This window comes from Siniperca chuatsi, linkage group LG16 (assembly GCF_020085105.1).
Source record: "Siniperca chuatsi isolate FFG_IHB_CAS linkage group LG16, ASM2008510v1, whole genome shotgun sequence".
Classification (NCBI taxonomy): Eukaryota; Metazoa; Chordata; class Actinopteri; order Centrarchiformes; family Sinipercidae; genus Siniperca; species Siniperca chuatsi.
The window spans coordinates 18,310,215-18,335,005 of NC_058057.1; the positions used below are offsets into that span (position 1 = coordinate 18,310,215).

Consider the following 24,791-nt stretch of genomic DNA (forward strand, 5'->3'; position numbering starts at 1 on the left):
TAACATACTAGTTCTGAGATTTGATTCCTCACAACTGATTGCCTGTGATTCCCTACTCAGCTCACTTCCTTCAAGGGGGTAGAGAAATTCTGCTGAAATTAAGACTTTATCCCTGTGCAGTTTATACACTGTGTGGAGAGAGCCTGGCTGGGCTGTTAAGACAGACGACTGAGCAGTATAAGCAATCCCTGAGGAAAAAGGATGCTCCCTCTGCCTTCTCTAAAACAAAGTAAAACGACATAGAATATATGAGGGGACGCCTACTGATATACAGTTGCTAAGATCTGGTCTGTGAACACTTAGTCCTCCTGATGACGCTGGGCCATAAATGTGTGATTTACAGACACTCCCTCACCTTTCACCTGATCTGCCAAAGCTTTGATAACAAATCAGAATTTGAATCACTTCTGGCACCAAGTGCTGTGCATGTTTGCTTTAAAATCCTGAACATTTATGGCACATGACAATTTAACTGATCCTGATTCAGATTTTTTATTTTATTTTTTATGTCACTGGCTCTGATCAGATGATTCTAAAAATCAGGCTTGTAATATTACCAAATGTGGTATTATACTCAACCGTCAAATGCTGTAGAATGCAGCGATCAGTATTACAGTTCCCGCTATTGGGAATATCTGATGAGATTTCATCCAACTAGATCACTAGAGGCTTTGTCAACACTTGTCCCATTGTAAGATTTCAGTTTTTCTAGTTGAACTATACACAGATACTATTTGATGTTATATTAACTTATGGATGATGCATCTGTAGATTTTCACAAAAAAGTGCTTTATTTCTTCATTTGTTTTTTCTTTGATGATTGTATTCTGTGAGTGCCGAAGCTCTTAAATGCCCCTATGTTTATATACTGTATCCCCACTAGAGAGCAGTGTTTGCCTTTGTATCTTTGCACCTGCCCTTTTCTGACAAGAAAGCACCAAGAGGTCCATAGGCTGCTGAAACCCATACGATTACACCGAACACTGCACTCGGTGCCAGCTGACTCATATCCAAAGCCAAGTAGATAGCTTTTCCTCCACATCTTGCTGCCATTATTTTCTCATTATATCCTAATATTGCCTACCATTACAGCAGTGTCATACCAAGAAGACCCAGGCTGCCCTTCAAAGCCTCTTCTTAATGAAGAGTTGAACAGTCCCCTGGGATAAGTAGTCATCATGACCTACTCCTAGAATAACTCCAAATGTGACCCACCCCTGCCATCATTCCAAATTTACATGGCTATCACTTTGTGTGTTTGTGCGTGTGCCTACAGCAGCGACACATTACTCCCCACTCATTCCAGCCTACACCTTCACCATAGGTCATGCCATTATGCTGGTGTCATCCTCGGCTGGCCAGGGGACTTTGTCAACTGCTTGTATGAGTCAGTGATGACATCACCCCATGCATATAGCTGCGGTGTCAAGAAGTGGTCCTCTACTCTGACGCCAGTGGCCAAAAAAAGACTTAAGACTGCCATTGTTGGTTTTATTGCACATTTGAATCATTGCCATTTCTGACCTGATACAGGATGTGTGTTAATTCAATGTTTGGACAAAAAAGACTTTTGTTTCGGACAATGTTTTGCTGTTGTTGCCTGAATTTCATTGGTACCCCTGCCAAACATCTAGCCCACTGTCTGAATAGATTATTCACAGATTGTTTGTATTTGAATATAGATTCAGTAACCGAGAGCTTTGGTGGAGACCTCTTTGTAAAGTAAAATAAATAAAAGTTATTCTAAGAGCAAGGAAGCGTCTGGTGTGTTTTCACAGTTCTTCAGTTCTTATTATAGTACTTTTTTTTCAAATTTTTACCGAAGAACTGATATTTTGTTGTGCTGTAACCTTCCAAATCTGTTTATTTGTCTAAATAATTTACACACATAAAACAATTATCCAGATTTTGAGCTGTATATAAGGACAGCTAACGCACTGCCCTGTAAATGTCTATTTTTAGTGCCAGCGTGTCTGCAAGGCAGCGCATCAGCATTCCTAAAATACTGAAAGTTGGTCGAGGTCCTGAGCGGTGACGGTAAAACAGATGAATGAGATAAGAGAGCAGGAATTCCGGCTTGGTGACGGCTTTCTGGGAACAGTGATTGGAGGTTCTTAGGGGGCAGTGGTACCGCGGCCTGGGGCAACTTTCCAAGGGTAAGACAGAGACCAAAACTGCTGGACAGGAGTCCTCAAAAAACACATATCAGGAAAAGAGGGAACAGAAATGGGATTCATATTTGTCAAGTCACCTATATTAGGCAGCACAAAACCGGATACAGAGCGTTGCCTTCAAAATAAAATCATGAATCACTTGCAAATAAAATTATGCTGTATTATGGTGACATTGTGTTTAAATATTTTATTATTTGTGTTTTATCTTTTAACATTTTTGTTTCAAACCGTATTAACAAAATGAGAGTCGAATTTCAAAAAGTTTAGACATAAAATTTTACTTATATAATACATTTCATACAAAATGGTGCAGATGGTCTACAATGTGCTTTACAACTGATGTAAAATACACATAAAAAGGCAGATAGGCAGAACATAGGAAGGTTAAAAACAAAGCAGAAAATACTTTTTCAAAAGAGACAACATATACAAGGGATATTTAAAATTGAATACAATGAAGGCTAGCAAGTGGACTTGGTTTGATTGTGCCCTGTGCAAAATTTATTTTACATAATAATATTTTTTTATTTACATAGGCTAATAATACATCTACACATAATACATTTATATGTAGGCTAAATGGATTATATATAAATGTGGTTACATATAATATTTTTTTACTATTTAAATTTTTTAAACTACTTTTACTATATTAAATTGAAAGTGCTTTTATTTATTCACAAATTTTACAATTTTTAAATAGATATTTAGAATATTTCTTCATTATAAATACATATTTATATGAAAAAATATTTAAATAAAGGTCTGTCTTATGTATTATACTTTATTATATTATATTAAATACTTGTGTTGTTTATATGTATATTGTTTATAATTCTGACTTTCCTTACAACCTAAAAAGTTCTTACTCTGAGTTATTTATTTACTTATTTGTTTATTTAACTATCTTCCGTATTAGTTAACATTATAGACCATAGCATTTCTTCTGAGGTGTTTTATAGGTGTCAATTTAAAAAAAAGTTCTATGAGAGTTTTAGTTTGATAGTTCTAACCGGAAGTTCTATTCTGTCTAACTTGACAGTGGTCTGTCCTACAGGTCGGACACTCTCGGATCAGATTTGGTTGTAGCTACCTGGGACCAGACGGGCGCACCTGAAAGTGAAGTGCGCCTTCATTCGCTCTCAAAAGTCCGCTCGGGTTTCACTTCTCGGTGAGATATTAATGAAAAATAAGTGAGACAGCGTAGCCTACTTTGGTAGCGGGTAAATATTTAACCGCACAACTCAAGCCGCAGTTTACAGAAGAGCTGACATGAGGAGCTGAGCCAAGCAGTAGCGGAGTACGCATACAGACCGCCTGTGTCCAGAGACACAAAAACAGGCCAACAGGTGTTTTTTGTATTTTTGCATGTCATTTGACCTGGATACACTGCTGTAATCATGCTCGGAGCGGAGAGCAGGCTGGAAAGCCGGTTAACGAAGCTGGAGAGCCTGATGAGGAACCCACAGTCGGCACTGAACTTGGAAACCCTACTGGTGAGTTTGCATTTACCTTCAGGGTCTGATTCAGGTAAGTGTCATCACTTAGACGAGACGATAAGTGACACACAAAGCTGTGCTCTAAATAATCGCTCTGTCACGATCACCTGCAGAGACATGCCTATTGTCTCACAGAACAGCTGGAGTGAACAAATTACACAGTCTAAAGAAGAATGCAAACGTAACTGCTGTTATTGTATGAGCGAATGATTGGACAATACTGTCTATAACGTTTATGATTAGCCTAATGCTTGTGAAAAGCTCAGCTGCCATTTAGCTTAGTTTATCATTACTTTGGCTTTTAATCAGGGAAACCCCACCTAAACTCAACATGTGGCCACCTTTTCCTGTGTTGAATACACTTTATTCCTCATTTTTACAGTTATGATGGGAATATATGATAGGAAATTTAATTAATAATAATCAATCATGATTCATTTTTAAAAGGGGCTATTTAGGTGATATAGACAAAAGAACCAATCAGTTCCCTCCCTAAAATCTAAGTGGTAGTTGATTCATCCATCTTGTGGCCTCTAATTGACATGCCCTCTCTCTGACCTGACCTAAGAATGTACTCAGCCCACTTTGATAAAACTACTGCTGCTGCTTAAGCGTCTCTGCCCTAACCTCTGACAAATGATAAACATTTTCCAGCTGATATGGAGCAGCTTTTGTTCTGGACCTCTGTCTTGACAGGGTCTCACACCAGGCCACAGCCTAAAACTCGTCTTACTTTGTGGGTTTGCCAATGCACAACCATTTTTCAGCGCCGCGCTTGTGTAAAAATACAATTTAAAGTACAGTAAACGTAATGCCTTTCAGACGATGCAGAGATACCTGAGGAAACGTCATGACTGGATGAACATGCTTTTCTACATGCTCATGCTTTCGCTCAGCAAATGAAATAATCTGGTGGGAAAATGTTCAGAAAAATCCTTTTACTGTTGAAGTTATTCAGTTGCTTCATACGGGTTTGATATTAACAGAACCAGCCGTGTTTGTCGGTCAGGTTATCCTGGTGGCATTCGGAGCAAAGAGGAACCCAGACAGTCATGCTTAGGGATCTTCATTGGGGCCAATATGTCAACCTGATTAGATGAGACCGTTAAAGGAGGTTTGATGTAGACGTTGTCTACACAAAACAACCCTTCCATCTGCAATATATCCTACTGGAGGGAGCCATGTCTTTTCTCAGTGCTGATGAGTCACAAGGGAAGCCACTGCTCTTAGCTTTACAAGAGAAAACCCAACTTATGTCATACAGTGACATAATCAGACAGCAAAGTGAAATGAATCCATTTTCAACCCACGTCGACTGTCCATCCAAACCTCACCAGTCATTATTCATAGTTTCATCACTACAGTCAGCAGATCTGGTTCCAAGCAGCTCTGTAGTGGACATAACAATGGCCACCGTGCTTCCTGATGCAGGGGGCTACCACACAGGAATCTGAAGTCACTTCCTGGAATTGAGATGGAGTTAACCTGACGTCACATCACTATTTCCTGTTTCTCCACAATCATTTTTGTTGTATATGCACAAAAGATGTTTTTTGAAGCGTTTTGTTCTCTGTAGAACAAAGGATTTCGGGTCTGAGTCAACAAAGCTTGTTAGAAGATAAGCTGTCTTTGATTTTTATTTCTGTACTGATTGTGTTTCTTTTACGGTGGGCATAACCGTAATAAGTATAATTGTTTTTATTCCACCAAGTGTTATAGTCACTGAACACTTGCTATACAGCATGTGTTTGCTAAGTGACCAATAATTACCTGCATGGGTAGTGATTTTCAGTCAACACTTTAATACTTAATTTATTTGTTACATGGTTTTGTGTTGTGCTGTAATGATAAGTTCATTAATGTCATCAATTCTGACAGTTGATTTATTGTTTGTCAAGTGAAACATTTGCTGGTTCGAGCTTCTCGAGCCGGTCAGACAAAATAAGCAATTTTAAGGCATCAATTTAGGCTCTTGTGAGGCTCCCTCAGTATTTTTGACATTTTATTGACTTAAATTCAAAATCTATGAATCCAAAAATGATCAATAGAAATAATCTCAGTTTTTTTGGGGGCGACTTTGGACCAGGGCTGAGCACTACAACTATCAATTTTAAATGATAGATCTCAATGAGCTCAATGGGGAATACCAATAATAACCAGCAAGTACCAATAATATGAAGACTACGCAGAATGATCTTTTGGAGATCTTGTGGGGGAAAACACTGTTTGCAGTATATAACAACAGTATCATCGGTCAATTTATAGCATAATCACAGGATGTGCAAGTTCTGTCAGAAACCATGTAGACATAAGCTAAATGATTATTACCCCTGTCAGCATAGTCAGTGATTACACATAACAAATGCATTGAATGTGCCAGTAGTATCTTCTTACTGTCTACTCACCAAAACCCTCAGATGGGATGGAGGTATTATGTGTGCATGAAAGTGCAAGACATAGATACTTTCTTTTTCTGTCTCTCTGTATCATTATTAGTATCCAAACATATAATGATTAATCGAGTAGCTAACATGCACATATGTGTGTGACAACTCCTTTGTAAAGAATGCAAAAATATGAAGATCAGATACCGTATAAGCAAATAAATAACTCAATTCAGGAATTCAGTGCAGGCCTAGTTTGCATCGGGGGAGGCACCTTTCTTCAATACCCTTTCGATTGGTGGAGACTGGATCTGTACAGACAGGACATAGTTTACATTTTGATGCATTCTGAGAACCTCTCCATTGTTGCTGAATTTGCTCAGGCAGTATCAGCTTACAGGGGAGTAGGTGGGAGGTGTTGTTTAAGGCGGTGAGGACACTAACCAATAACTAAGCCTAAACTACAGGATCATGTCCAGATTCCAGAAGCAAAAATGAAACGAGTGATCTAATTGTCTTTGGCTCTGAATGGTCTGAGGCTCAGTCAGTGAGAGAGTTAAATCTTGAACCCTTCACACCACGAGATAACGTGGGCTGATTGAACATTGTAAACAGTGGTAGGAATCACGGGGTAACTCATGATAGCTCACAAACAACCATGACAGTTACCAAGAATAATGATGATATCATAATAAAGAATAAAAATGTAATGCAATTTTTTGACATGTACCCCTAGATACTAAAAAAAAACAAAAAAAACTGCACCATCTGTGGTCTTAGTGGCTTTCACCTACACCGGAAATTCAGTCAACCCTTTTGTCTTACTGGTGTTAAGCTGCAGATCATTCTTGTATCAACAAACTCGCTGCAAGACTCCTAGACTCCTCCAAGAAAAGATCGCAAGGGAAGCTCCAGTAGTCGTCCGCTAACTCCACATTTGAGTTTTGTCAGTAACCTGAACTATAAAGTCTGATACATTTACACAATCCAATGTTTATCAGTCAGCAAGGTAGATCTTATTAGATACTGTAATTACTATGTCCTTGTGCACATGCGTGAACAAAACAGGGACCCGCTTATAAAACATTGCTCTATATTGCTACTAATGGTTAAAAAAACTCATCAAGGTACCTTTTTAACTATACTTAGACAGATTTGACAAGAGAGTGGAGAAGTGTTTAATTCAATAAGCAGATTTAATACTGGATTTAGATTTGATAGTGAATCCCAACCCTAGTTACAGATGTCATTACTAACTCTTTGTACATTTACCGGATGTACCGCAGTTTTCTGTTCCAGGTGGTTTCATACTTAAAAACTGGTTTCAGATACAAGGATGTAAGACAGGATGCAGCAGCCCAAAAAGTTTATGATTTTAATCCCACATTTCCACAGGCTACACACAAACACACACACACCCACACACACCCACTCCAAATGCTTCATTTGAATCTGATAAAATTTGATTATATTTACATATGATTCAAATGTTATGTTAGTTCAACATGGCTCACAGACTGTTGAAAACAGAGTTTCCTCTCTATTGCGGTAACCATGGCCGTTACAAGACACACACACACACACACACACACACACACTATGTAAAATGATCACAGATTCTCGAGTGCTCAGCCTGAATCCAGACCCATAAGCTGTTTGTCCCACAATAGCTTCTGAACCTTAACTCTGTTTCCACCCGTCTGCGGTGGGGGAGATCTCTCCGCACCGCTGCTATTTAAAGCCCACCCACTCACATGTCCCCGAACAAACAGTCCGATAGACACTCAACTCCCCCAGCCCCATGCACACACACACACACACACACACACACACACACACAGGTTGACTCCACTTGACCCTTGTTTTTGGGGAACAGAGGGTCACCCACCCCCACCCCACACACCTGCCCAACTGCCCTGCCAGCCTCCTGCGTTTGGATCACAGGGACATTTTGGTTCTATGTGAAACTCAACACCGCTGATTTAAGCACTGATGACACAACTGAGGCCCTGGCTTATAGTCTGATGCTGCCACTGGCCTTCTGTGCCATAGGGAGGGGTTTGGGTTTGCTTGGTTGCAGCGGGTGTTGGTGGGCCTAGGTGGTAGTCTGTGTGTTTGGGCGTCGTGTGACTAGTTGTTGTTGTGTGACTTGTTATGTCTTTACATCCAACCTCCATTGTCCTCCTGTTGTTGTTTTGTTATGCTGCACATTTTGTCTACTCCTTAATGTTGCATTTAGGAGCACACAGCTCACGAAAATGTAATTCTTTCCTTCCTTCCTTCCATTCATTCAGTTTTGTTATCTTTTATTAGCCATCAGACGATCATGGTTGCCCAACTTACAAGACTTGTCCTTACAGATTAACTAGAATTAATTAGAGAGTCATAAGAAAATATTCCTTCCTTCCCAACATGTATGAAGCTTCAGATCAGCTTAGACATGACTATATTTTCATGTTTCTCAATTTGTTAATGACAAATTCAGCCAAACCCAAGCAATAATAATTCCAGTGTTGGATGATAGTAATCTTTCCAGTGTAATGGTTAGTTTGAGAGGCAAAATAATTTTTAATACACCAGGGGTAAACCTAGAAGTTAAATATTTTTTGATTGAAAATCCATGTTTTGTTTCTGTTTGTTTGTTTGTGTTTGTTTTTCAAAGGGTGATATAATTTTGTTGTCTTTTCTGTCTTTCAGGATTCCATGAACGCACTGGCTCATGATTTGAACTATCCTGCCCTGCGGAAAAACAAAAACATAGAGGCCTTTCTGAACCGGTGTAAGAGCTATAGTGTGTTTGGCATGATTCAGGCATGATGAAGGTCATGATTCTCGTGCTTAGCTTGAAAAGTACCGATAACATTGTTAAATACAAACCAGAGCACTCTGGTCATGGGGAATTGAGTGTGTGACTTGTTTGTCAGTGCACACAAACTATATGTACAGTAGAACTTTTATGTCTAGATAATGAAAAGCATTTATTAGCATAGCTTGTGAGAAAATCTTAATCCTTATTCTACAGGCCATATTCTAGAGGAAGTGCCCTGTATACAGTGGTTGTTGTTTCTGCAAAAGGTCACAAAAGAGATAAGAAATATATGAATAAACACTGTAGTCTGATTATCTGTGACATTTTGGTATTCAGATTTTTTTGGTGAACTCTTTTGCACGTTATCTTTGTTTAGACTTGAGGCCATATACAAAGATTGAAAGTAACATCATGGGCCAACTTGTGGCTAATATTTGTGTCTTATCATGCATGTCTTCTAAAAATGTCAAAAATCTTCTAGTATTTCTCATCTAAAATCTTTAGAAGATTTAATAAATTACATTAGAGTGGTGTAACTGTAAACTGTAAATTCTCGCTGACCTCTCTGGTTGGAGCTTGACCTGTGTGTTGCCATGGTAACGTATGTGTTCGTCTTGCAGATGAAAAGGCGGTGAGTCAGCTGCGAGAGCTGCAGGTGAAGCTTGAAGACTTTGAAAAAGTGAAGTTGATCGGGAGAGGGGCCTATGGAGAAGTGCAGCTGGTGAGATGTTTCTGTCTGCAAAGAGTTGATGAATAAGTGTGTTATTGTTCCCTGGCGCTTTTTCTATTTTAAATTGTGCAGCAGCAGTGCAGTTTGATATAAAAGAAGATGGAGCAGGAGAGTTTCTCCAGATGTTCCTGAATTCAGCTATTTGCACAAAAACACCAGAAATGTGAACCACTAGAGGGAGCAACAATCTGTGATTCTGCCAAGATATAAAATATATAACATCTACAACTTGTTTTTGGTATTTTAAATATAATTGTCATCTTTCTCATCATCATGACCAACTTAACTGACTTTTGAGTTTAAAAATTATTAGGGCAAGCAGTAATTCCTTCCAAACTCCCAGTTTTTCCAGATGTTTGTCCCTTGTGCTGGTAGAAGCTGGTCTCTGCCGAATGTCTTGTGGTAGAAACAAGTCTAGGCTGGCTCAGCGTGTGGGACAAGAGTGTTAAGTCTGGTGTGGGGGTGGGGGCTTAGGATGTTTGTGCTGAAATCTTGTGTAAGCATGTCTTTCTATGGGTGTGTGCCTGTAATTATGGGTTCCCCTCTCTGTCTGTCTCTCTCTCTCTCTCTCCCTCTCTCTCTCTCTCTCTCATGTTATCTTGGTCATTGTGACATTCTTACTATCTTGTTCTTATTGGCCTTGCAAAGTTATCAGTGTTTACACGCCAACGTCTCCTCTTTTTGCCTTGCCCTTCTCTGCTGCAGGTCCGTCACAAGGCCTCTCAGAAGGTTTATGCCATGAAGCAGCTCAACAAGTTTGAGATGATCAAGCGGTCAGACTCTGCCTTCTTCTGGGAGGAGAGGCACATTATGGCGTTTTCCAACAGTCCCTGGGTCGTTCAGGTGTGCACATATACAGATTTTATTCTATTGAAAACACACAATATGTAACATAGAGGTAGGATTGAACATTTAAACATAAAAGAAAGAAGCATATTCTCTGTCAGACGTGGCCTCCTTCCACTGCGGAGACTTAAATGTACCAAATTTTATTATAACCTTTCGAATATGTGTGACTCCACTTTTTTCTCATTAAATCTATATATAGCACAAGATTTAGATAAGAATATTTACACTTTTAGAGAGTTGAATTGTGGATCATGCAAAGATTCTAACTCTAAATGTGTATTCTTAATGTTAGAGGTGGACTATATGGGTAAAATCTTTTATCATGTTATAGGTAATTTTATGTCACAATACTGTTGAATATCTTGATATAGTACATATTTTGGAAATTAGATTGATAAACAGTTAATAGATAAATAGCTAGATGGGAATTAGATAACAACTCAAATATGCTGATATTTTAAAATCAGCATATTGGGGGGGGGGGGATTCACCATTGGTGCTTTAGATGAAATTAGATTAGATTCAACTTAATTGTCATTGCACACAGTAAGTACCAGTACAACAAAATGTAGTTTAGCATTGAATCAGACTTTGCAAACAGTAGCAAAGCGCATAAAGATATCTAAAAGATAAATTAATGTACAGAATGAACATGAAATGAATGGGTTAGTGATAGTAACAATGGATTTAACTGTGATATACACAAAATAAACAAAAAACAATACACAATGCACAGTACAAATGAATGCAGCCATGATATGTAAATAGTGTAACTATGATGTGCACAGTACTGACAGAACCATAAATACTATGTACAGTCAAACGAGTCTGGCTTTATGTCCAGTAAAAACAGCAAGCAGGTATGTAATTTAAAGTAATTTAGGAAACACTTTCAAAATATTTGGTATAGTGAGTATGGCCACTCTAAATTCACATCAGTTAACTGTAATGCTGCCTTAAAGAGCTGGAAAGACAACATTTAACATATATTACAATAACCAAAGCATACAGGATAACCCCGATGATAATTTAATCTTATATCATAATATGTATATTATGTTTATTTCTTTTTTCCCAGCTCTTCTTAGTGTGAACCTGGCATCATGATGTTGTCTTCAAGTTTGAAATAATCTATGACTTGGGTTTATTGTGATGATGCGCACAGATCATCCAAAGATAACACACCCACACCTTGTAGTCAAATCTGTGTCAAAGTAACAGCTTAATAATCCTGTGTAGGTGCTTTCAATGACATTAAGTGACTAAGTTTGTTGCCTCCTAGCTGTGCTGTGCTTTCCAAGACAACCACCACCTCTACATGGTAATGGAGTTCATGCCTGGAGGCGACCTGGTCACACTCACCATGAACTATGACATACCTGAGAAATGGGCTCGCTTCTACACAGCTGAAGTAGTGCTGGCGCTGAACGCCATCCACTCCTTGGGCTTCATCCATCGTGACGTTAAACCTGACAACATGCTGCTGGACCAACACGGACACCTCAAACTGGCAGATTTCGGCACATGTATGAAGATGGACGCGGTAGGTTAAGTTTATAGTCGTTTTCAAATGTCTTGGACTTGGACAGGGGATCAAGTTAAGAAGGCCCAAAGTCACTGGGATAGGCTCCAGTCACCCGCGACCCCTAACGGGACCAAGCGGTAGAAAATGGATGGATGGATGGATGGATCAAGTTAAGAAACCTTTTGTGTTAGAATAATTTTAGTCCTTTAATTTTGGAGAGAATGCACCTCCTGAATTAGTTGAATAGAGAGTGAACTGACTTTTCTGTCTCAAGACTAGTGGACTTTCAGTGCCCTAGTGCACCACCAAGTGTTCAGATTGTGAATTGTCACTCAATGCAGCACTCTTGCATCAGGTTGTTTTGAAAGGCCCCAGAAGTTATTGTGCTAAACAACCACTCTAGAGTACAGCAGAGTTCCAGCCTCTGGTGTGGGTTAGGAAGTGTTTTCCACCTTTTTGTTTATACCACAGCAATTTTTAAATAGCTGGTTGACAAGTGGTTCCACACATTTGAGCTCTCTGAAAATCTACCAGCAGACAAAATGTGTCATATAAACATGGCCAAAACAGTCTAGCAGAGATTGAACTCTGTCCTAAATTATCTATCTATGCCTGAATGAATGAAATTATCCGTTTTTCTGCCAGTTGTCTCAGAATATCTGGAATATTGTCAAAGTTTCAGAGGTATTTTATACAAGAAAATTACAAATACAGTAGGTCACAATGAAAGGACATACCAGCGTGTGTTTTTAAATTTGTTTCATACATTCACTACTGTACATGGTGCTTTTACACAGTGTTTTTGGGTCATGGAAAATAGAAATGTACGTTGTGGCCATAATCCAGACCCTGACCCGGCTTATTTATTCTGCTTTCTCTCATAACTCTACCAACCTCTCTGTAGTAAATCTTGTGTGTTTTTCTGTTTACAGACAGGGATGGTGCACTGTGAAACAGCTGTAGGCACACCAGACTACATCTCCCCGGAGGTGCTCCAGTCTCAGGGTGGTGATGGTTACTACGGCCGGGAGTGCGACTGGTGGTCTGTAGGAGTCTTTATCTACGAGTTGCTGGTCGGTAAGTGCCCTACCATATATACAGCCACGTTTTTTATCGACTAACATGTCAAAAGAATATGATTTACCACCTATAGTATGTAAAATCCTGTCTTGGATGTTGGAGTGAAGCTGTAATCAAAAACTTTGCCCCAACGGATACATGACGTTTATTTTTGTGGTGTTAGTCAGTTAAAATCCTGAACATTTCCATCCTAAAAATCAATCATTATACAAAACTATTTTTGTTTGCAGGTGAAACTCCCTTCTATGCTGAGTCCCTGGTTGGAACTTATGGGAAGATCATGAACCACAAGAACACACTCATCTTCCCAGATGATGTAGAGATGTCTTCGGATGCCAAAGACCTCATCTGTGCCTTTCTTACTGACAGGTTCGCACATGGAAATCATAAAAATTAACACTTGCGCTTTAACAAGAATTCAGAATATTTCACAATTTCAGGCTGCCTGTTATGTGCAGACAGTTGCATACATTCTTAGATTTTCCTTTCCTATTCTACTATTTATGTAACTGATAGTTTGGACTATGGAGCAATGAAATGACATTGTTTGGATCACAGAACAGAAAGCACCCACTTTGTACCTAAACTTTGAACTTTGTGGCAAAGAATTATCTAAAAAGACCTGGTTATAAAGATACATGTTGAATATAGATACATGATGAATCATGTGATTAGACATGACACTCTGTATATCTGTTACCTACCTCTGAATTCAACATGACAAAGTTGACAAAAATCATCATTCATCAATCATCATCAACAATCATTTAAACACAGTCACAAGTCTTCTTCAGTATACTGCTTTATTCACCAAATGTTTTTGGTAGTGCCACCACAAAATGTTTAAAATTTAAGGCTATAGGGGACTATTTTTACCTGCGGATTGATACACATTTGGTTTGCTAGTGAGTATTTACAGCATGTGGGATTGACTCAAAATAAACTACAGTGCCCAGTGTTCATTGTGATGAAGGAACATGTCAGCTAGTGCAATGGTGTGACTCACTGATGTATTTTTAATATGTTTTGGTCAACAGTGGACCTCTATGACACAGAGGAATAACTTATATCAGACTTTGGCTACACAGACAATACTTGTTAGTAGGATCAGTTCATTGTTAGTTTTGATCTTTTCATGGGATTTGTTAACAAAAAGAAAAATACAGAATTTCACCAGACTTATCCTTTAATAAAACTAATATTCTGTCTTGAATTAGTTGAAAAATGATATCAGTGACTCCAAACCTGAGTATACAGTAGTGCTGATCCCAGCTACCATCTAAATATAAATAGTGCAATTTTAATATGTGTTTATGAGTATTAAAGGTGAAAGTTACATGAATGTGTAGGTTATGTACCTGGTTAGTGGCCCATCCCCCTAGAAGAAACCACTTCCTGTTTACATTAGTAACCCCGCCCCCAAGAGGGCTCAAACACAGGCCCTTTCTGCTTCAACACAGAGCAGCCTTTCATTTTTCCTCACTCAGTTTATTTACCTTCTCACTCACTATTCTCCCACCACAGACAGAATCTCACATTCAGCACTTAACCCACATGCTCTGTCACTGTCGCCCTGTCTTGCTGAATCATTCCTGTAAGAACCACCATCCTCTCCTTTTTGGATTTTTTTACCTCTTTCCTTCTTTTCTATGTGTTTTTCATCACCCTCCATTTGTAATTTTCGTCTTCTACCTTTTCTTGGTGTCACTTTCCATTTCTCCATCCTCTCCTCATTTGTGCCAAAACTTTCTCCTTTGCACTCCTGCAGTTTTCCGGGCATTCAGACATGGTCTGTTTATAAGCCTGGCTTGGTTGCATGTCCGTTTTTTTATTTAAAAAAATTTTTTTTTGCAGGGGTTTAAAAACTCTCCCTTCTCTCTTTCTTCCTCCCCGCCCCTGCCCTCTCTTCCTCTTGGCTGGGTCTGGAATGTCCCACACGTGGCAAGCCCAAACTGCCGCACCCCTGCAGCCCTGGACCCAGTGTTGGAGGAGGGAGGAAAGGGGGATGAGAAAGAGAGAGAGAAAGAGTGTGTGTAGAGTTTTAGAGAGGGAAGGCAGCAGCAGCTCTAGCAGCCTTGTTTGAGTCAGTTGGAGTTGCTGATGTTGCCTACTGCAGTCTGATCCTGCTGTCTTCACTCCCTCAATCCTCCTGGATCTATATTATCTGTCTGGTTAGAGGAGGTTCCAGTGTCCACCAGTGGTCATGCGGCTCTCCATGCTGGTCAGTGTGGTCCGTGCCTAGTGGTCACTCCACTAGCCTGTGTGTTTGGGATGACATGTTGATGACGATGGTGGGTGGAGGGGACGAGTATGTGTTTTGTGTTCAGGCTGAGGAGGCTCTGCTCAGTCTTGGTCCTATTGCTGTGTGCAGGGAGGTTCGTCTGGGCCGCACTGGAGTGGATGAGATCAAATGCCACCCGTTCTTCAAGAACAACCAGTGGACCTTTGACAACATCCGAGAGAGTAAGTGTGTGCATGTTTTTTTTTTTTTTGTTGTTGTTTTTTTATCCCCACAATCCAGGTGCAGATTTCCAGGTTTTTGCTTATACTTCTTATCATCTCCAGCCCATTCCTCTGCAAATCTGTTTCTTTTCAGTCTTAGTTCATAGTTTATTTCCATCTCCTGAGCCATTAAGCCTGAATATGTGGTACACATGCTCTCCATATGCTCCCCGCTCATATCTTACATTATTTGACTGGATGGTGTGCAGCAGAGCACACGATGCACGAAACCTGCAGAATAACCAGCTGCATATGGGTGCCACTCCAAAAGAAAAGAGTAGAGAGAATTGAGAAAATATAAAACACTGCAAGTTTTACTACAGATTTATACCAAATAGAACAATACAGTGTTCTGGTAACACTAGTAAGTAGCTGAGGAGTTTATATTTTAATACCTCTTAAATGTGCAAGTTAAGAGCAGACAGTTTAATCTGAGAAATGTCACGGCCCTATACTATTCAATGGGTCAAACATGGCATGCTGGCTCTGCACCACTCATGCTAGAAATACACACAATGAGGACACTGAAAGGCTTTTTTAATGAAAGTCTCCACCAATAGGAACATGTTGTGTTAAAATGGTCTGTAGCAGAAAAACTGACAGTCCAAATAGTATGAGATTTCCATTTAGCTGATGTGATAACTGCAAGTGACAAAGTCTTGTCTAATATATTTAGATTATTATATTAACTAATTATGTGTAGTGTAGTGTATTATTATTATTATTATTATTATTATTATTATTGGCTAAATACACAACTTAAAGAATAAAAGTAATAGGTGGAGTTACATTACATTGTTACCTTATCACGTGGTAAATCAGCAAACAAAATGTTACATCTGATATGAAACAATAAGATATAAATAATAACATTCTTATGTATGTTATTGCATTTTCTTTATGGTTTCATTTACATTTACAGTTTGACACAGCAGAGAAAAAGAAGAAAACATAAAATCATCGGACTTAAAAAAATAGTAAATATATCTCCCCTTAGAATGAATGGCTCATAGGTGTTTTAAAAAAGAAAAACAAAAAGATAGGAGGAGCAAAAAAAAACATAAAAACCATAACAACAGCAAAGATATACACATTAACTGACCTGGGTCAAATATAATAAAAAACAAATCACCTTGAATGGTGAAAAAGATTCTAAGCTTTTTGTATATTACTACAACTGTTATGGTATCTGTTAGTTGTTATGTTTAAATTGAATGGTAAATTGAACTGATCATTACACATGGAGTATCTGTAAAGAGTCATGGTTTAATCTCCCCTTATACATTTGTATTAGATTAAGCATCTCTTCAGAAGGAAGGAAGGAAATAAGGAAAGGGATATATTAAGAATATGAACAGGACCTCTGTGTCTGTATAGAGTTACATGCTGGCTCTTTCTCCTTGCCTGCGCCGTCTCTCTGCTTCACCTGGCTCTGATTAAAACAACAGACAGAACTTCAGACTGAACGTCAGGCTGCCTGCAGTCTGGAACACAAAACCACTACTGTGCCACTGCTGCGCTGCTCAGCTCTCTTGATGTTTGCACATACATGTCCTGTCACACACACACACACTCGAACCCACACTCAAAACATGACCCTTCTCCCACTGTGGCATCCCGCAGAGCTGCATGTACCTCCCAGCCCTCTGTGTCTAAAGGATGACTTTACTCCCTGCTGTGTGTGGCCATGACTCAGGAGATTTTCCATGTTTGGGCTCTATTGAAGATTCTCCCAGTTGTGTTCATATTTATCAAGCTTATTAAGCATTGGGATGGCACAGGGAAAATAAGCCAGCTCCATGGTTGGATGAATGGATGGATGGATGGATGGGTGGGATGGGAGGCAGCACCCCCAGTAGCAGCGGGTGGGGCAGGCTGTGCGGCCTGTGTGGACTGGCCTAATGAGAGGGGCGCCCCAGTTTGGTGGGTTGCTCCCGCTCTCTCACTCTCACTGTGGCCACGGCTGCCTGTCATTAGCCACCCCCTATCAGAGAGCATTCTGGGAAGTTGTGCCACAAGGGCCTCCATGGAGCGGCCTGTGTCTCTTTCTGTCTCACCACACTTTGGCTTTTTTCCCCTCATTTTTTTCATTCCTCTGCTTGATCTCTCCCTGTATTTTCTCCACCATCTTTGAGTCACATTTGTCACGCTGAGGGTTGTGTCTTGACCCAACAGTAATGAGCTCTTTGCTCAGAGCCAGAATTGCACTGGTCTGAGGAACTCTATCCATAATGGCTGCTTTTTTTTCTCAATTAGGAACTATTTATAGGTTAAAGGACTAGCTTGGTTTTTATCTGATTGGCCCTTTGACACATTTTTGTTAGCCTGTTGTGCAGACGTTTAAAGCACGCCTGCTCCTATGAGAGAGAGAGCAGGCGTTTAGGCTTCATTGGTGAAAGGCACTGTGTGTGGGGCACAAAGCAAGCACTGTACGGGAAAAGGAGTGGTGTCAGCCTCACGCCAACCTGCAGAGAGCTTACTCCTACTGAAAGCAGTGCCAAAGTTGGCATAGAGTTTACTCCTGAAAAAGTGTTAAGGGTTTGTTGAAGATGTACTTTTAGAAATACCTGTAGCACCAGGTTTTAATCATTGATCGCCTCAGTTTATGTAAAACATTGTTGCTCTCTTTTCTCAACCCCTCTTGGTTTCCACCCTTTCGTCTCCCCCTATTGCTCCGTGACTCTCTCTGTTTCTGTCTTCCAGCTGTGGCTCCAGTTGTGCCAGAGCTGAACGGTGACATAGACACCAGTAACTTTGATGACATAGAGGATGATAAAAGAGATGCTGAGACCTTTCCTCCACCCAAAGCCTTTGTGGGCAACCAGCTACCATTTGTTGGCTTCACTTACTTCAAGGAGGACCAGTAAGTGTTTTATTCTGACATTTTCTTTGAGTATTTTACTTAATCTCTGCTGTTGTGCATATAATTCTTGTCTGGATTAGCATTTGCTGACCTTATACTTTTGTTAATGTAATTTTGTACATGATATTGGGATTTAATATAGATTTTCACTAGAACAAAATGTAGCTCTCATGTGAGGGAGCTTTTACAAGGGCCTCTAGACTCAGGAAACAGGTTTAAGGACAGCGCTGTGCCTAAAATGAAAGAGGTAGAAAAAGACAGCTTCACACCCATACCTTTTAATACAGTTTTACACCAGTCAGACACTGTGTGCCTGTTCGAGCTCCACACTGCTGCCTTGTTCTGACAGCCCCTTTAAATCCCCTCTTTGCTTACGATGGAGTCTAGTTTTTGAACCCCTGGTCTTGATTGGTAGGAGAAGTAGTAAGAAACAACACCTGTGTGTTGGATTCATGATCCTTTTGTGCTTTAATCAGCAATGTTTTAACATCAATATATGTTTTTACTTATAGAGTCAAGGTCAAAACAATACCATTTAAGTCAGTAAATGAATATCAATCCAGTGCAAAAGTGTATGCAGGTGGTGGTAAAAATAGCCGAAATTGCTGATAATAACATGAATATTGAGTAGGTAATAAAAAGTATGGCTGCGGGCAACCTTTCTTAAATTTATATAGTGCGCATGCGCCAACGTGCATGCTGCCTGTTGCCGTAGCTATAGAGTTTCCCCTCGGGGGTCAATAAAGTATTTCTGATTCTGATTCTGATTAAGACACACTGCATCCTTAACTGTGCATTTTTTTGGATATACCTTTTCTGAAATCATCTTTTTTAGCAGTATGTATGGGTGCATTTCCATTTTAGAAAATTATGAACACCATGCAAGAACAGTTTACACTAAAGGGCACAACTGGTCTTAAAATGATCGTAAAATGGATTCAGATTCCTTGGTCATTATGCAGCCATGTGGCAGAGTCATGTAATGATTCCCAGAGATAGTTGCCCACCATTACAAGTCCACCACCATAGTTAGCAGTTGGCAACAGACAGTGTGGGCTGGAGACATCCTTTGGGTTTTCTCCAAAGGTAAACCCATCCAGATGTGAGAAGAAGCCTTAAAGATCTTCAGACCTTATTGCTTTCAGGTTTTGTGCTCCATGCATGAGGTTAGGGGTCTCAAGTATAAGTGATTTCTGAATAGTAATAATAATGCAGTAAATGTGATGTTTGTACTGATGAACATTCAGCACCCCCTTGACCCAATTGGGATTATGGATCTGGTTAGTGTAAATCATGACACATGGTTGTAGAAAATTTGGACATGGGTAAATTCACTTACAGTTACAGACATTCATGGCTCTCGTCTGTCCCCCATTTCTCTCTCAGGCTGCTGAACGGAAATAACAACTGCTCTGTGGAGGATTCAGAGGACAGTAAGGAAAACTGTGAGGACAAGGAGTATTGCTCGGACAGTAATAAAGAGGTAGGTGTGTGTGTGGTCTTAATATTATGCTAACAGGGGAGAGATAAAAGACTTAACATTAGATAACAGTATTTTTCTTTTCTGGTCATCTATCTGAGCAGCTGCAGAAAAAGCTTAATCAGCTGGAGGAGCAGCTCGACCATGAGATGCAGGCCAAAGATGAGCTGGAGCACAAGTGCAAGTACGACTGGACAAATAACAAACACAAACACACTTGCTGATTCATGATAAAGCATCCCATTCAAGCAATGAATCACCAAAATGTTGGGTTAAAGAGTTTGAATTTTTACCATAAGAATGTCATGAAATGAATACATAACTATGCAGTTTTTATCCAACATATTAAAGGTTGTGCATGTAGCATATTTGTATTTATCATTACCACATTTATTTTGTGACATTGGTATAATTACTATTAGCAAAACAGGTCATCACTGAGCAGTTTTTGGCATTCGTGTTGTTTGCCATCCGTTGGATAAGGCAGGAAATCTGTTTGATTGCTTTACACAACAGGAAGTGACATCCCATCCTACAAAGCTGAAGTTTCTGGTAACAGTAGATGCTAAAAAGAAAGGAAAAAATCACTTCCAACATGTTCCATCAGCAAAGGAAATTTGGGTTTACTTTGTGTTATAAATTTGCATATATGTGAAGAAAAACTGAATATCTGGAAACATGTACCTATAGTGATTATAGCAGAACAGCAGGCATTTGCCTCTTAATTCAAGGAATTGTGGGAAGAAATCTGCAATAAAACTGTTCTGTTTCCCCAGAAATGCCACCAACCATTTAGACAAGCTGGTCAAAGAATTAGACAAGGAGGTAAGGATGGATGGATGCCATTTCAACCATGATATGATAAAGTAGGTCAGAGTTCATTCCACTCACATTGCTTGTGATTTCCTCTCTGATCAGATGAGTGGCAGGCAGAAAGTCGAGGCCTCGCTAAGGCAGCTGGAGAGAGAGAGAGCTCTGCTGCAGCACCAGAGTGCAGAGAACCTGCGCAAGGTGGAGATTGAAACTGACAGAAAACGCAGCCTGGAAAACGAATGTGAGCACCTGGGAAATATTCTGTCTAAACATTAGGCTTGAAACTCATGAATAAACTCAAAAATGCATCTCTAGCTCTTTAAATGTCCAGAAATCAGCCCAGTCAGACAACAGTATAATTATGTATTAAAACATTGTAATAAACCATGAGGATACCTGGGAGCTCTGCATCCTACTGTTTATATTACAGTATATACAGTATATGTATGGTTGTATATGTTGGCTATCATTGGGTGGATCATGGTATTTCCATTTCATTTCATCTGAATGTGTTACATCAAATACCGCATTAACTCATTTGTTTGTTTGTATTTATTCATAAGTGAACAACCTGAGGGACCAGCTAGAGGATCTTAGGAAGAGGAACCAGAATTCCCAGATCTCCAATGAGAAGAATATCCAGCTGCAGAAACAAGTGGGGGAGAGCTTTTTAACCTCACCCAACATAGCTTTACATTCTTCTATTGATACGTTTTCATAATGCTTCACTGTTTCATAAGTGTTCGAACTTATGTAAATCAAACATGCTAATTTAATCATCTATATTCAAAGAAGTAACTGTGCCTGCTGTTTTAATATTCATCTGCTTTTACCTCATTAAATCCCTTTAATTTTGCTGCTGGACTGACCCCTTTTAGCCTGCAGGGAAATGTTTCATCCTGTCTGTTTCTCGTCTGTAGCTTGAGGAGGCCAACGCTGTGCTTCAGGCTGAGCAGGAGGCAGCAGCGCGGCTGAAGAAGAGTCAGGCAGAGGCACAGAAACAGGCGGAGAGCCTGGAGGTCAGCCTCAGGGAGATGCAGGAAAACTGCAGCCAGCTGGAAAACGGCAAGATGGAGCTGGAGAAGCAGCTGATGGGGCTGCAGGCCGAGCTGGAGGAGGAGAGAAGAAATCGCAACCTCGGGACAGAAACTATTACTGACCTGCAGGGTGAGACATGTCTGTCGCACTTTGACATTAATAGGTATTAAAATGCACTGAATAAGTAGTTCAAAAGCAAGTGTACTGTGTAGCTTGAATTTATAAGCAGTAAAACACACCATTGTTCAATTTATTACAGTCAGAGGTTTTGTTGCTACAGCTTCACTTGGTCTGGTGTGACCAGAAGTTTATGGTGGATAATGTTAGCAAACTTTAGAGGAACATTGCTGGATAACAGACAATAAGGGAGTCAGTTAGCTGACTTTATGACTCTTCTCCCCTTACACTACTGTTACAATAGCTTTAGCTAAATGCTAAACACTAAGATGTGGTTGTTAAATTTTACTACAATTAGCAACCAGCCAACCATTATTTACAAGCCTTTTATATTCCAAACTTTAATGTGTCTATTAAAATGTTATAAGCTTAGCAAAGTTAGCATTTAATAGTCAAAAAGGTTAATTCACTGCCATAACTGTAGGTAATCAAACTGTGATCTATGGGCTCATTCAAAGCAGTAAACATCTCAGTAGCAGGAAGAAGGCATTACATAACTTGGAGCTGGAGGCTGGACAGGGGAATTAGATGTGAATCGTTATTTTGGACCAGGCCTTGGGAAATATCTGATCATAGGTGGAAACATCTGTTCAAAAGGCTGAGAGTGAAGCAAGAGGCTATGAAAGCCAAAGCCAGACCAGAGCCAGCACCTCTTGTGAGACGCTATTTGGAAACTTCAATGTGCTCAGTCCATGCAGAGAGGCCAGTCACTGAGGTCAGAGGGGACGTATCGAAACAACACTGTTGCCTGTTTGCTGTGATGCCTCATGCTTTTTTTCCCCTGGTAAAACTCTCCATGTGGGTGGAGTTAGTTAAAGGGAAAATCAACATTAAGTGTGTTATTTTTCATATATTGGAGGCCGAACATGTGCAGGAGCATTATGTAATGTCTCACCTAGGATCATATTGTAGTTCAGGTGCATTTTCTTGTAGTTTTTGCATACACTGCACTAAAAGCCTCCTATATTCTTTCTATAATTCTTTATTATTTCCTTTTCCCTATTGCCATTACTCCACCTCAGGGCGTATCTCAAGTCTGGAAGAAGAGGTGAAAGAGGTGAAGTCTTCTCTCTTCAAGGTCCAGACTGAAAAGAAGCAGCTACAGGAAAAGCTCAATGACCTCGAGAAGGTTGGTTGTCATTTCTAATTGCTAATTTCCAATGTGAATTGATAGTTCAAGCTAGCCCAAGAGAAATTCCTCCTGCAAACTTCAATTTGACATTTCTAGATTACGTTGACATTGTTGTCCAACATTGTTGTCAGCATTCCTACGAAATGATAGCCATTAAAAACTGAATATCCCCTTTAATTCCATAGGAGAAGAGCAACCAAGAGATCGACTTGACGTTCAAGCTGAAGTCGCTCCAGCAGAGTCTGGAGCAGGAAGAGGTGGAACACAAGGCCACCAAAGCAAAGCTTGCAGATAAAAACAAGATCTACCAGTCCATCGAGGAGGCCAAGTCTGAGGCCTTAAAAGGTGAGCAAGTGGGAGGACAAAAGTGTGAAAGATGATCGCAGGATGCATGAAAGCAGATGTTGAGATGATGAACACAAGAGCCCAAAAATTATGATATATGAAAGTCGAAAAGTGGCTTCAGTTATTTAGGAAGAAATGAAACATCACTTGAAAGATGAAAAGCTGATTGATGGAGTAGACCTTGGATAAAAAAAAATGCATTTGCAAATAATTGTGTTTTGTGTCCATCAATTTGACAGAAAACTATAACAGGCTGGTCTTCAAATACATTACTTTGCTCTGACTGGCCATTTATCTGGTGTTCCGCCAGAGACAAAAATTGTTTTGTCAATACTGTGAACAATTGAGTGCAGCTTAGATTACCCTCCTGATGGTTTTCCTGGTCGTTTTGTTTGGTCCAGAGATGGAGTGCACCCTGCAGGAGGAGCACAGCATGAAGCTGCAGGTGGAGGGAAAGCTGCTGCAACTAGAGAAGGACCACTCCATGCTGGACTGTGACTACAAGCAAGCACAGCACAAATTGGACGAGCTGCAAGCACAAAAGGAGAAACTTTCTGAAGAGGTGTGTCTTACTCTTTATAAAAGTGAAGGTCATTTTCCAGTAGCAAGCACTTAACTCTCAGTACTACCTGTTAAAAACACTTTTTATAATAATAGAGTGCATCATATCCTGCTACTTTTTGTAATACTGGAACAATCAACTGATTAACCAGTTAATCAGTTTTTTTAGACTAACAATTTGCTAGAGTAATCTATAATAAAAAATAATCATTAGTTGCAGCCCAGGTCTTTGTTGTGCAGCTTCAATTGTCCCCCACAACTGTCAATTAGTGCCACCACTGAAAATGCTTGTGTGTGTACATGTGCTTGTGCAGGTAAAGAACCTGAGCTTGCATCTGGAGCAGGAGATCAACAAGCGGAGTCTGAGCCAGAGTGATCTGAAGATGCAGAACCAGCAGGTGTCGGTGCTCCGCTCCTCAGAGAAACAGCTCAAACAGGAGCTCAACCACCTGCTGGACATGAAGCAAGTCCTGGAGAAACAGAACCAGGAGCTACGCAGGTCAAATACATACACAGACACACATAATAACATAATGAGCATAATGCATATTGAACATAAACACACAGTGCCGCTGAGTTTGTTGTAATGCTGTTGGCAAATTGTTGTGGAGAATCTCATTCATCATGTCTGATTTGAGGAAAGTGCTTTGACTCTGGTGGGTAGCTGGCCAGGAGCAATGATTTACAGATTGTTGGTTCTGTTCCAGGGAGAAGCAGGAGACAGGTGGCCAGCTGAAGGAACTGAAGGACCAACTGGAGGCAGAGCAGTATTTCACGGTAATTTTAACTAAAGATTTTCCTTCTTTTGTGCACCTTGCCTACAAACTCAG

General features: G+C 39.9%; 1 protein-coding gene across 7 annotated transcripts in view; it reads left to right on the forward strand.

Annotated features, from left to right (window-relative positions):
- Positions 1-3,215: 3,215 nt before the first annotated feature.
- The window catches only part of LOC122863432 (rho-associated protein kinase 2-like), a 33,980-nt gene continuing 12,404 nt past the window's right edge, over positions 3,216-24,791 (forward strand). For 4 of the 7 annotated variants that reach the window (XM_044169935.1, XM_044169937.1, XM_044169934.1 and 1 more), the window contains exons 1-20: positions 3,217-3,670; positions 8,755-8,836; positions 9,487-9,587; positions 10,302-10,439; positions 11,728-11,988; positions 12,903-13,047; positions 13,281-13,419; positions 15,422-15,513; positions 18,256-18,415; positions 19,802-19,898; positions 20,000-20,079; positions 20,672-20,720; positions 20,814-20,949; positions 21,272-21,363; positions 21,629-21,875; positions 22,946-23,052; positions 23,241-23,400; positions 23,802-23,962; positions 24,276-24,460; positions 24,669-24,738. In XM_044169935.1, the coding sequence (XP_044025870.1) occupies positions 3,575-3,670; positions 8,755-8,836; positions 9,487-9,587; positions 10,302-10,439; positions 11,728-11,988; positions 12,903-13,047; positions 13,281-13,419; positions 15,422-15,513; positions 18,256-18,415; positions 19,802-19,898; positions 20,000-20,079; positions 20,672-20,720; positions 20,814-20,949; positions 21,272-21,363; positions 21,629-21,875; positions 22,946-23,052; positions 23,241-23,400; positions 23,802-23,962; positions 24,276-24,460; positions 24,669-24,738 (2,598 nt within the window). In that variant the 5' untranslated portion in view covers positions 3,217-3,574. Of the gene's footprint in view, positions 3,671-8,754; positions 8,837-9,486; positions 9,588-10,301; positions 10,440-11,727; positions 11,989-12,902; positions 13,048-13,280; positions 13,420-15,421; positions 15,514-18,255; positions 18,416-19,801; positions 19,899-19,999; positions 20,080-20,671; positions 20,721-20,813; positions 20,950-21,271; positions 21,364-21,628; positions 21,876-22,945; positions 23,053-23,240; positions 23,401-23,801; positions 23,963-24,275; positions 24,461-24,668; positions 24,739-24,791 lie in introns of all 7 variants that reach the window. The other 3 variants (XM_044169938.1, XM_044169940.1, XM_044169933.1) reach the window with 2 other exon arrangements.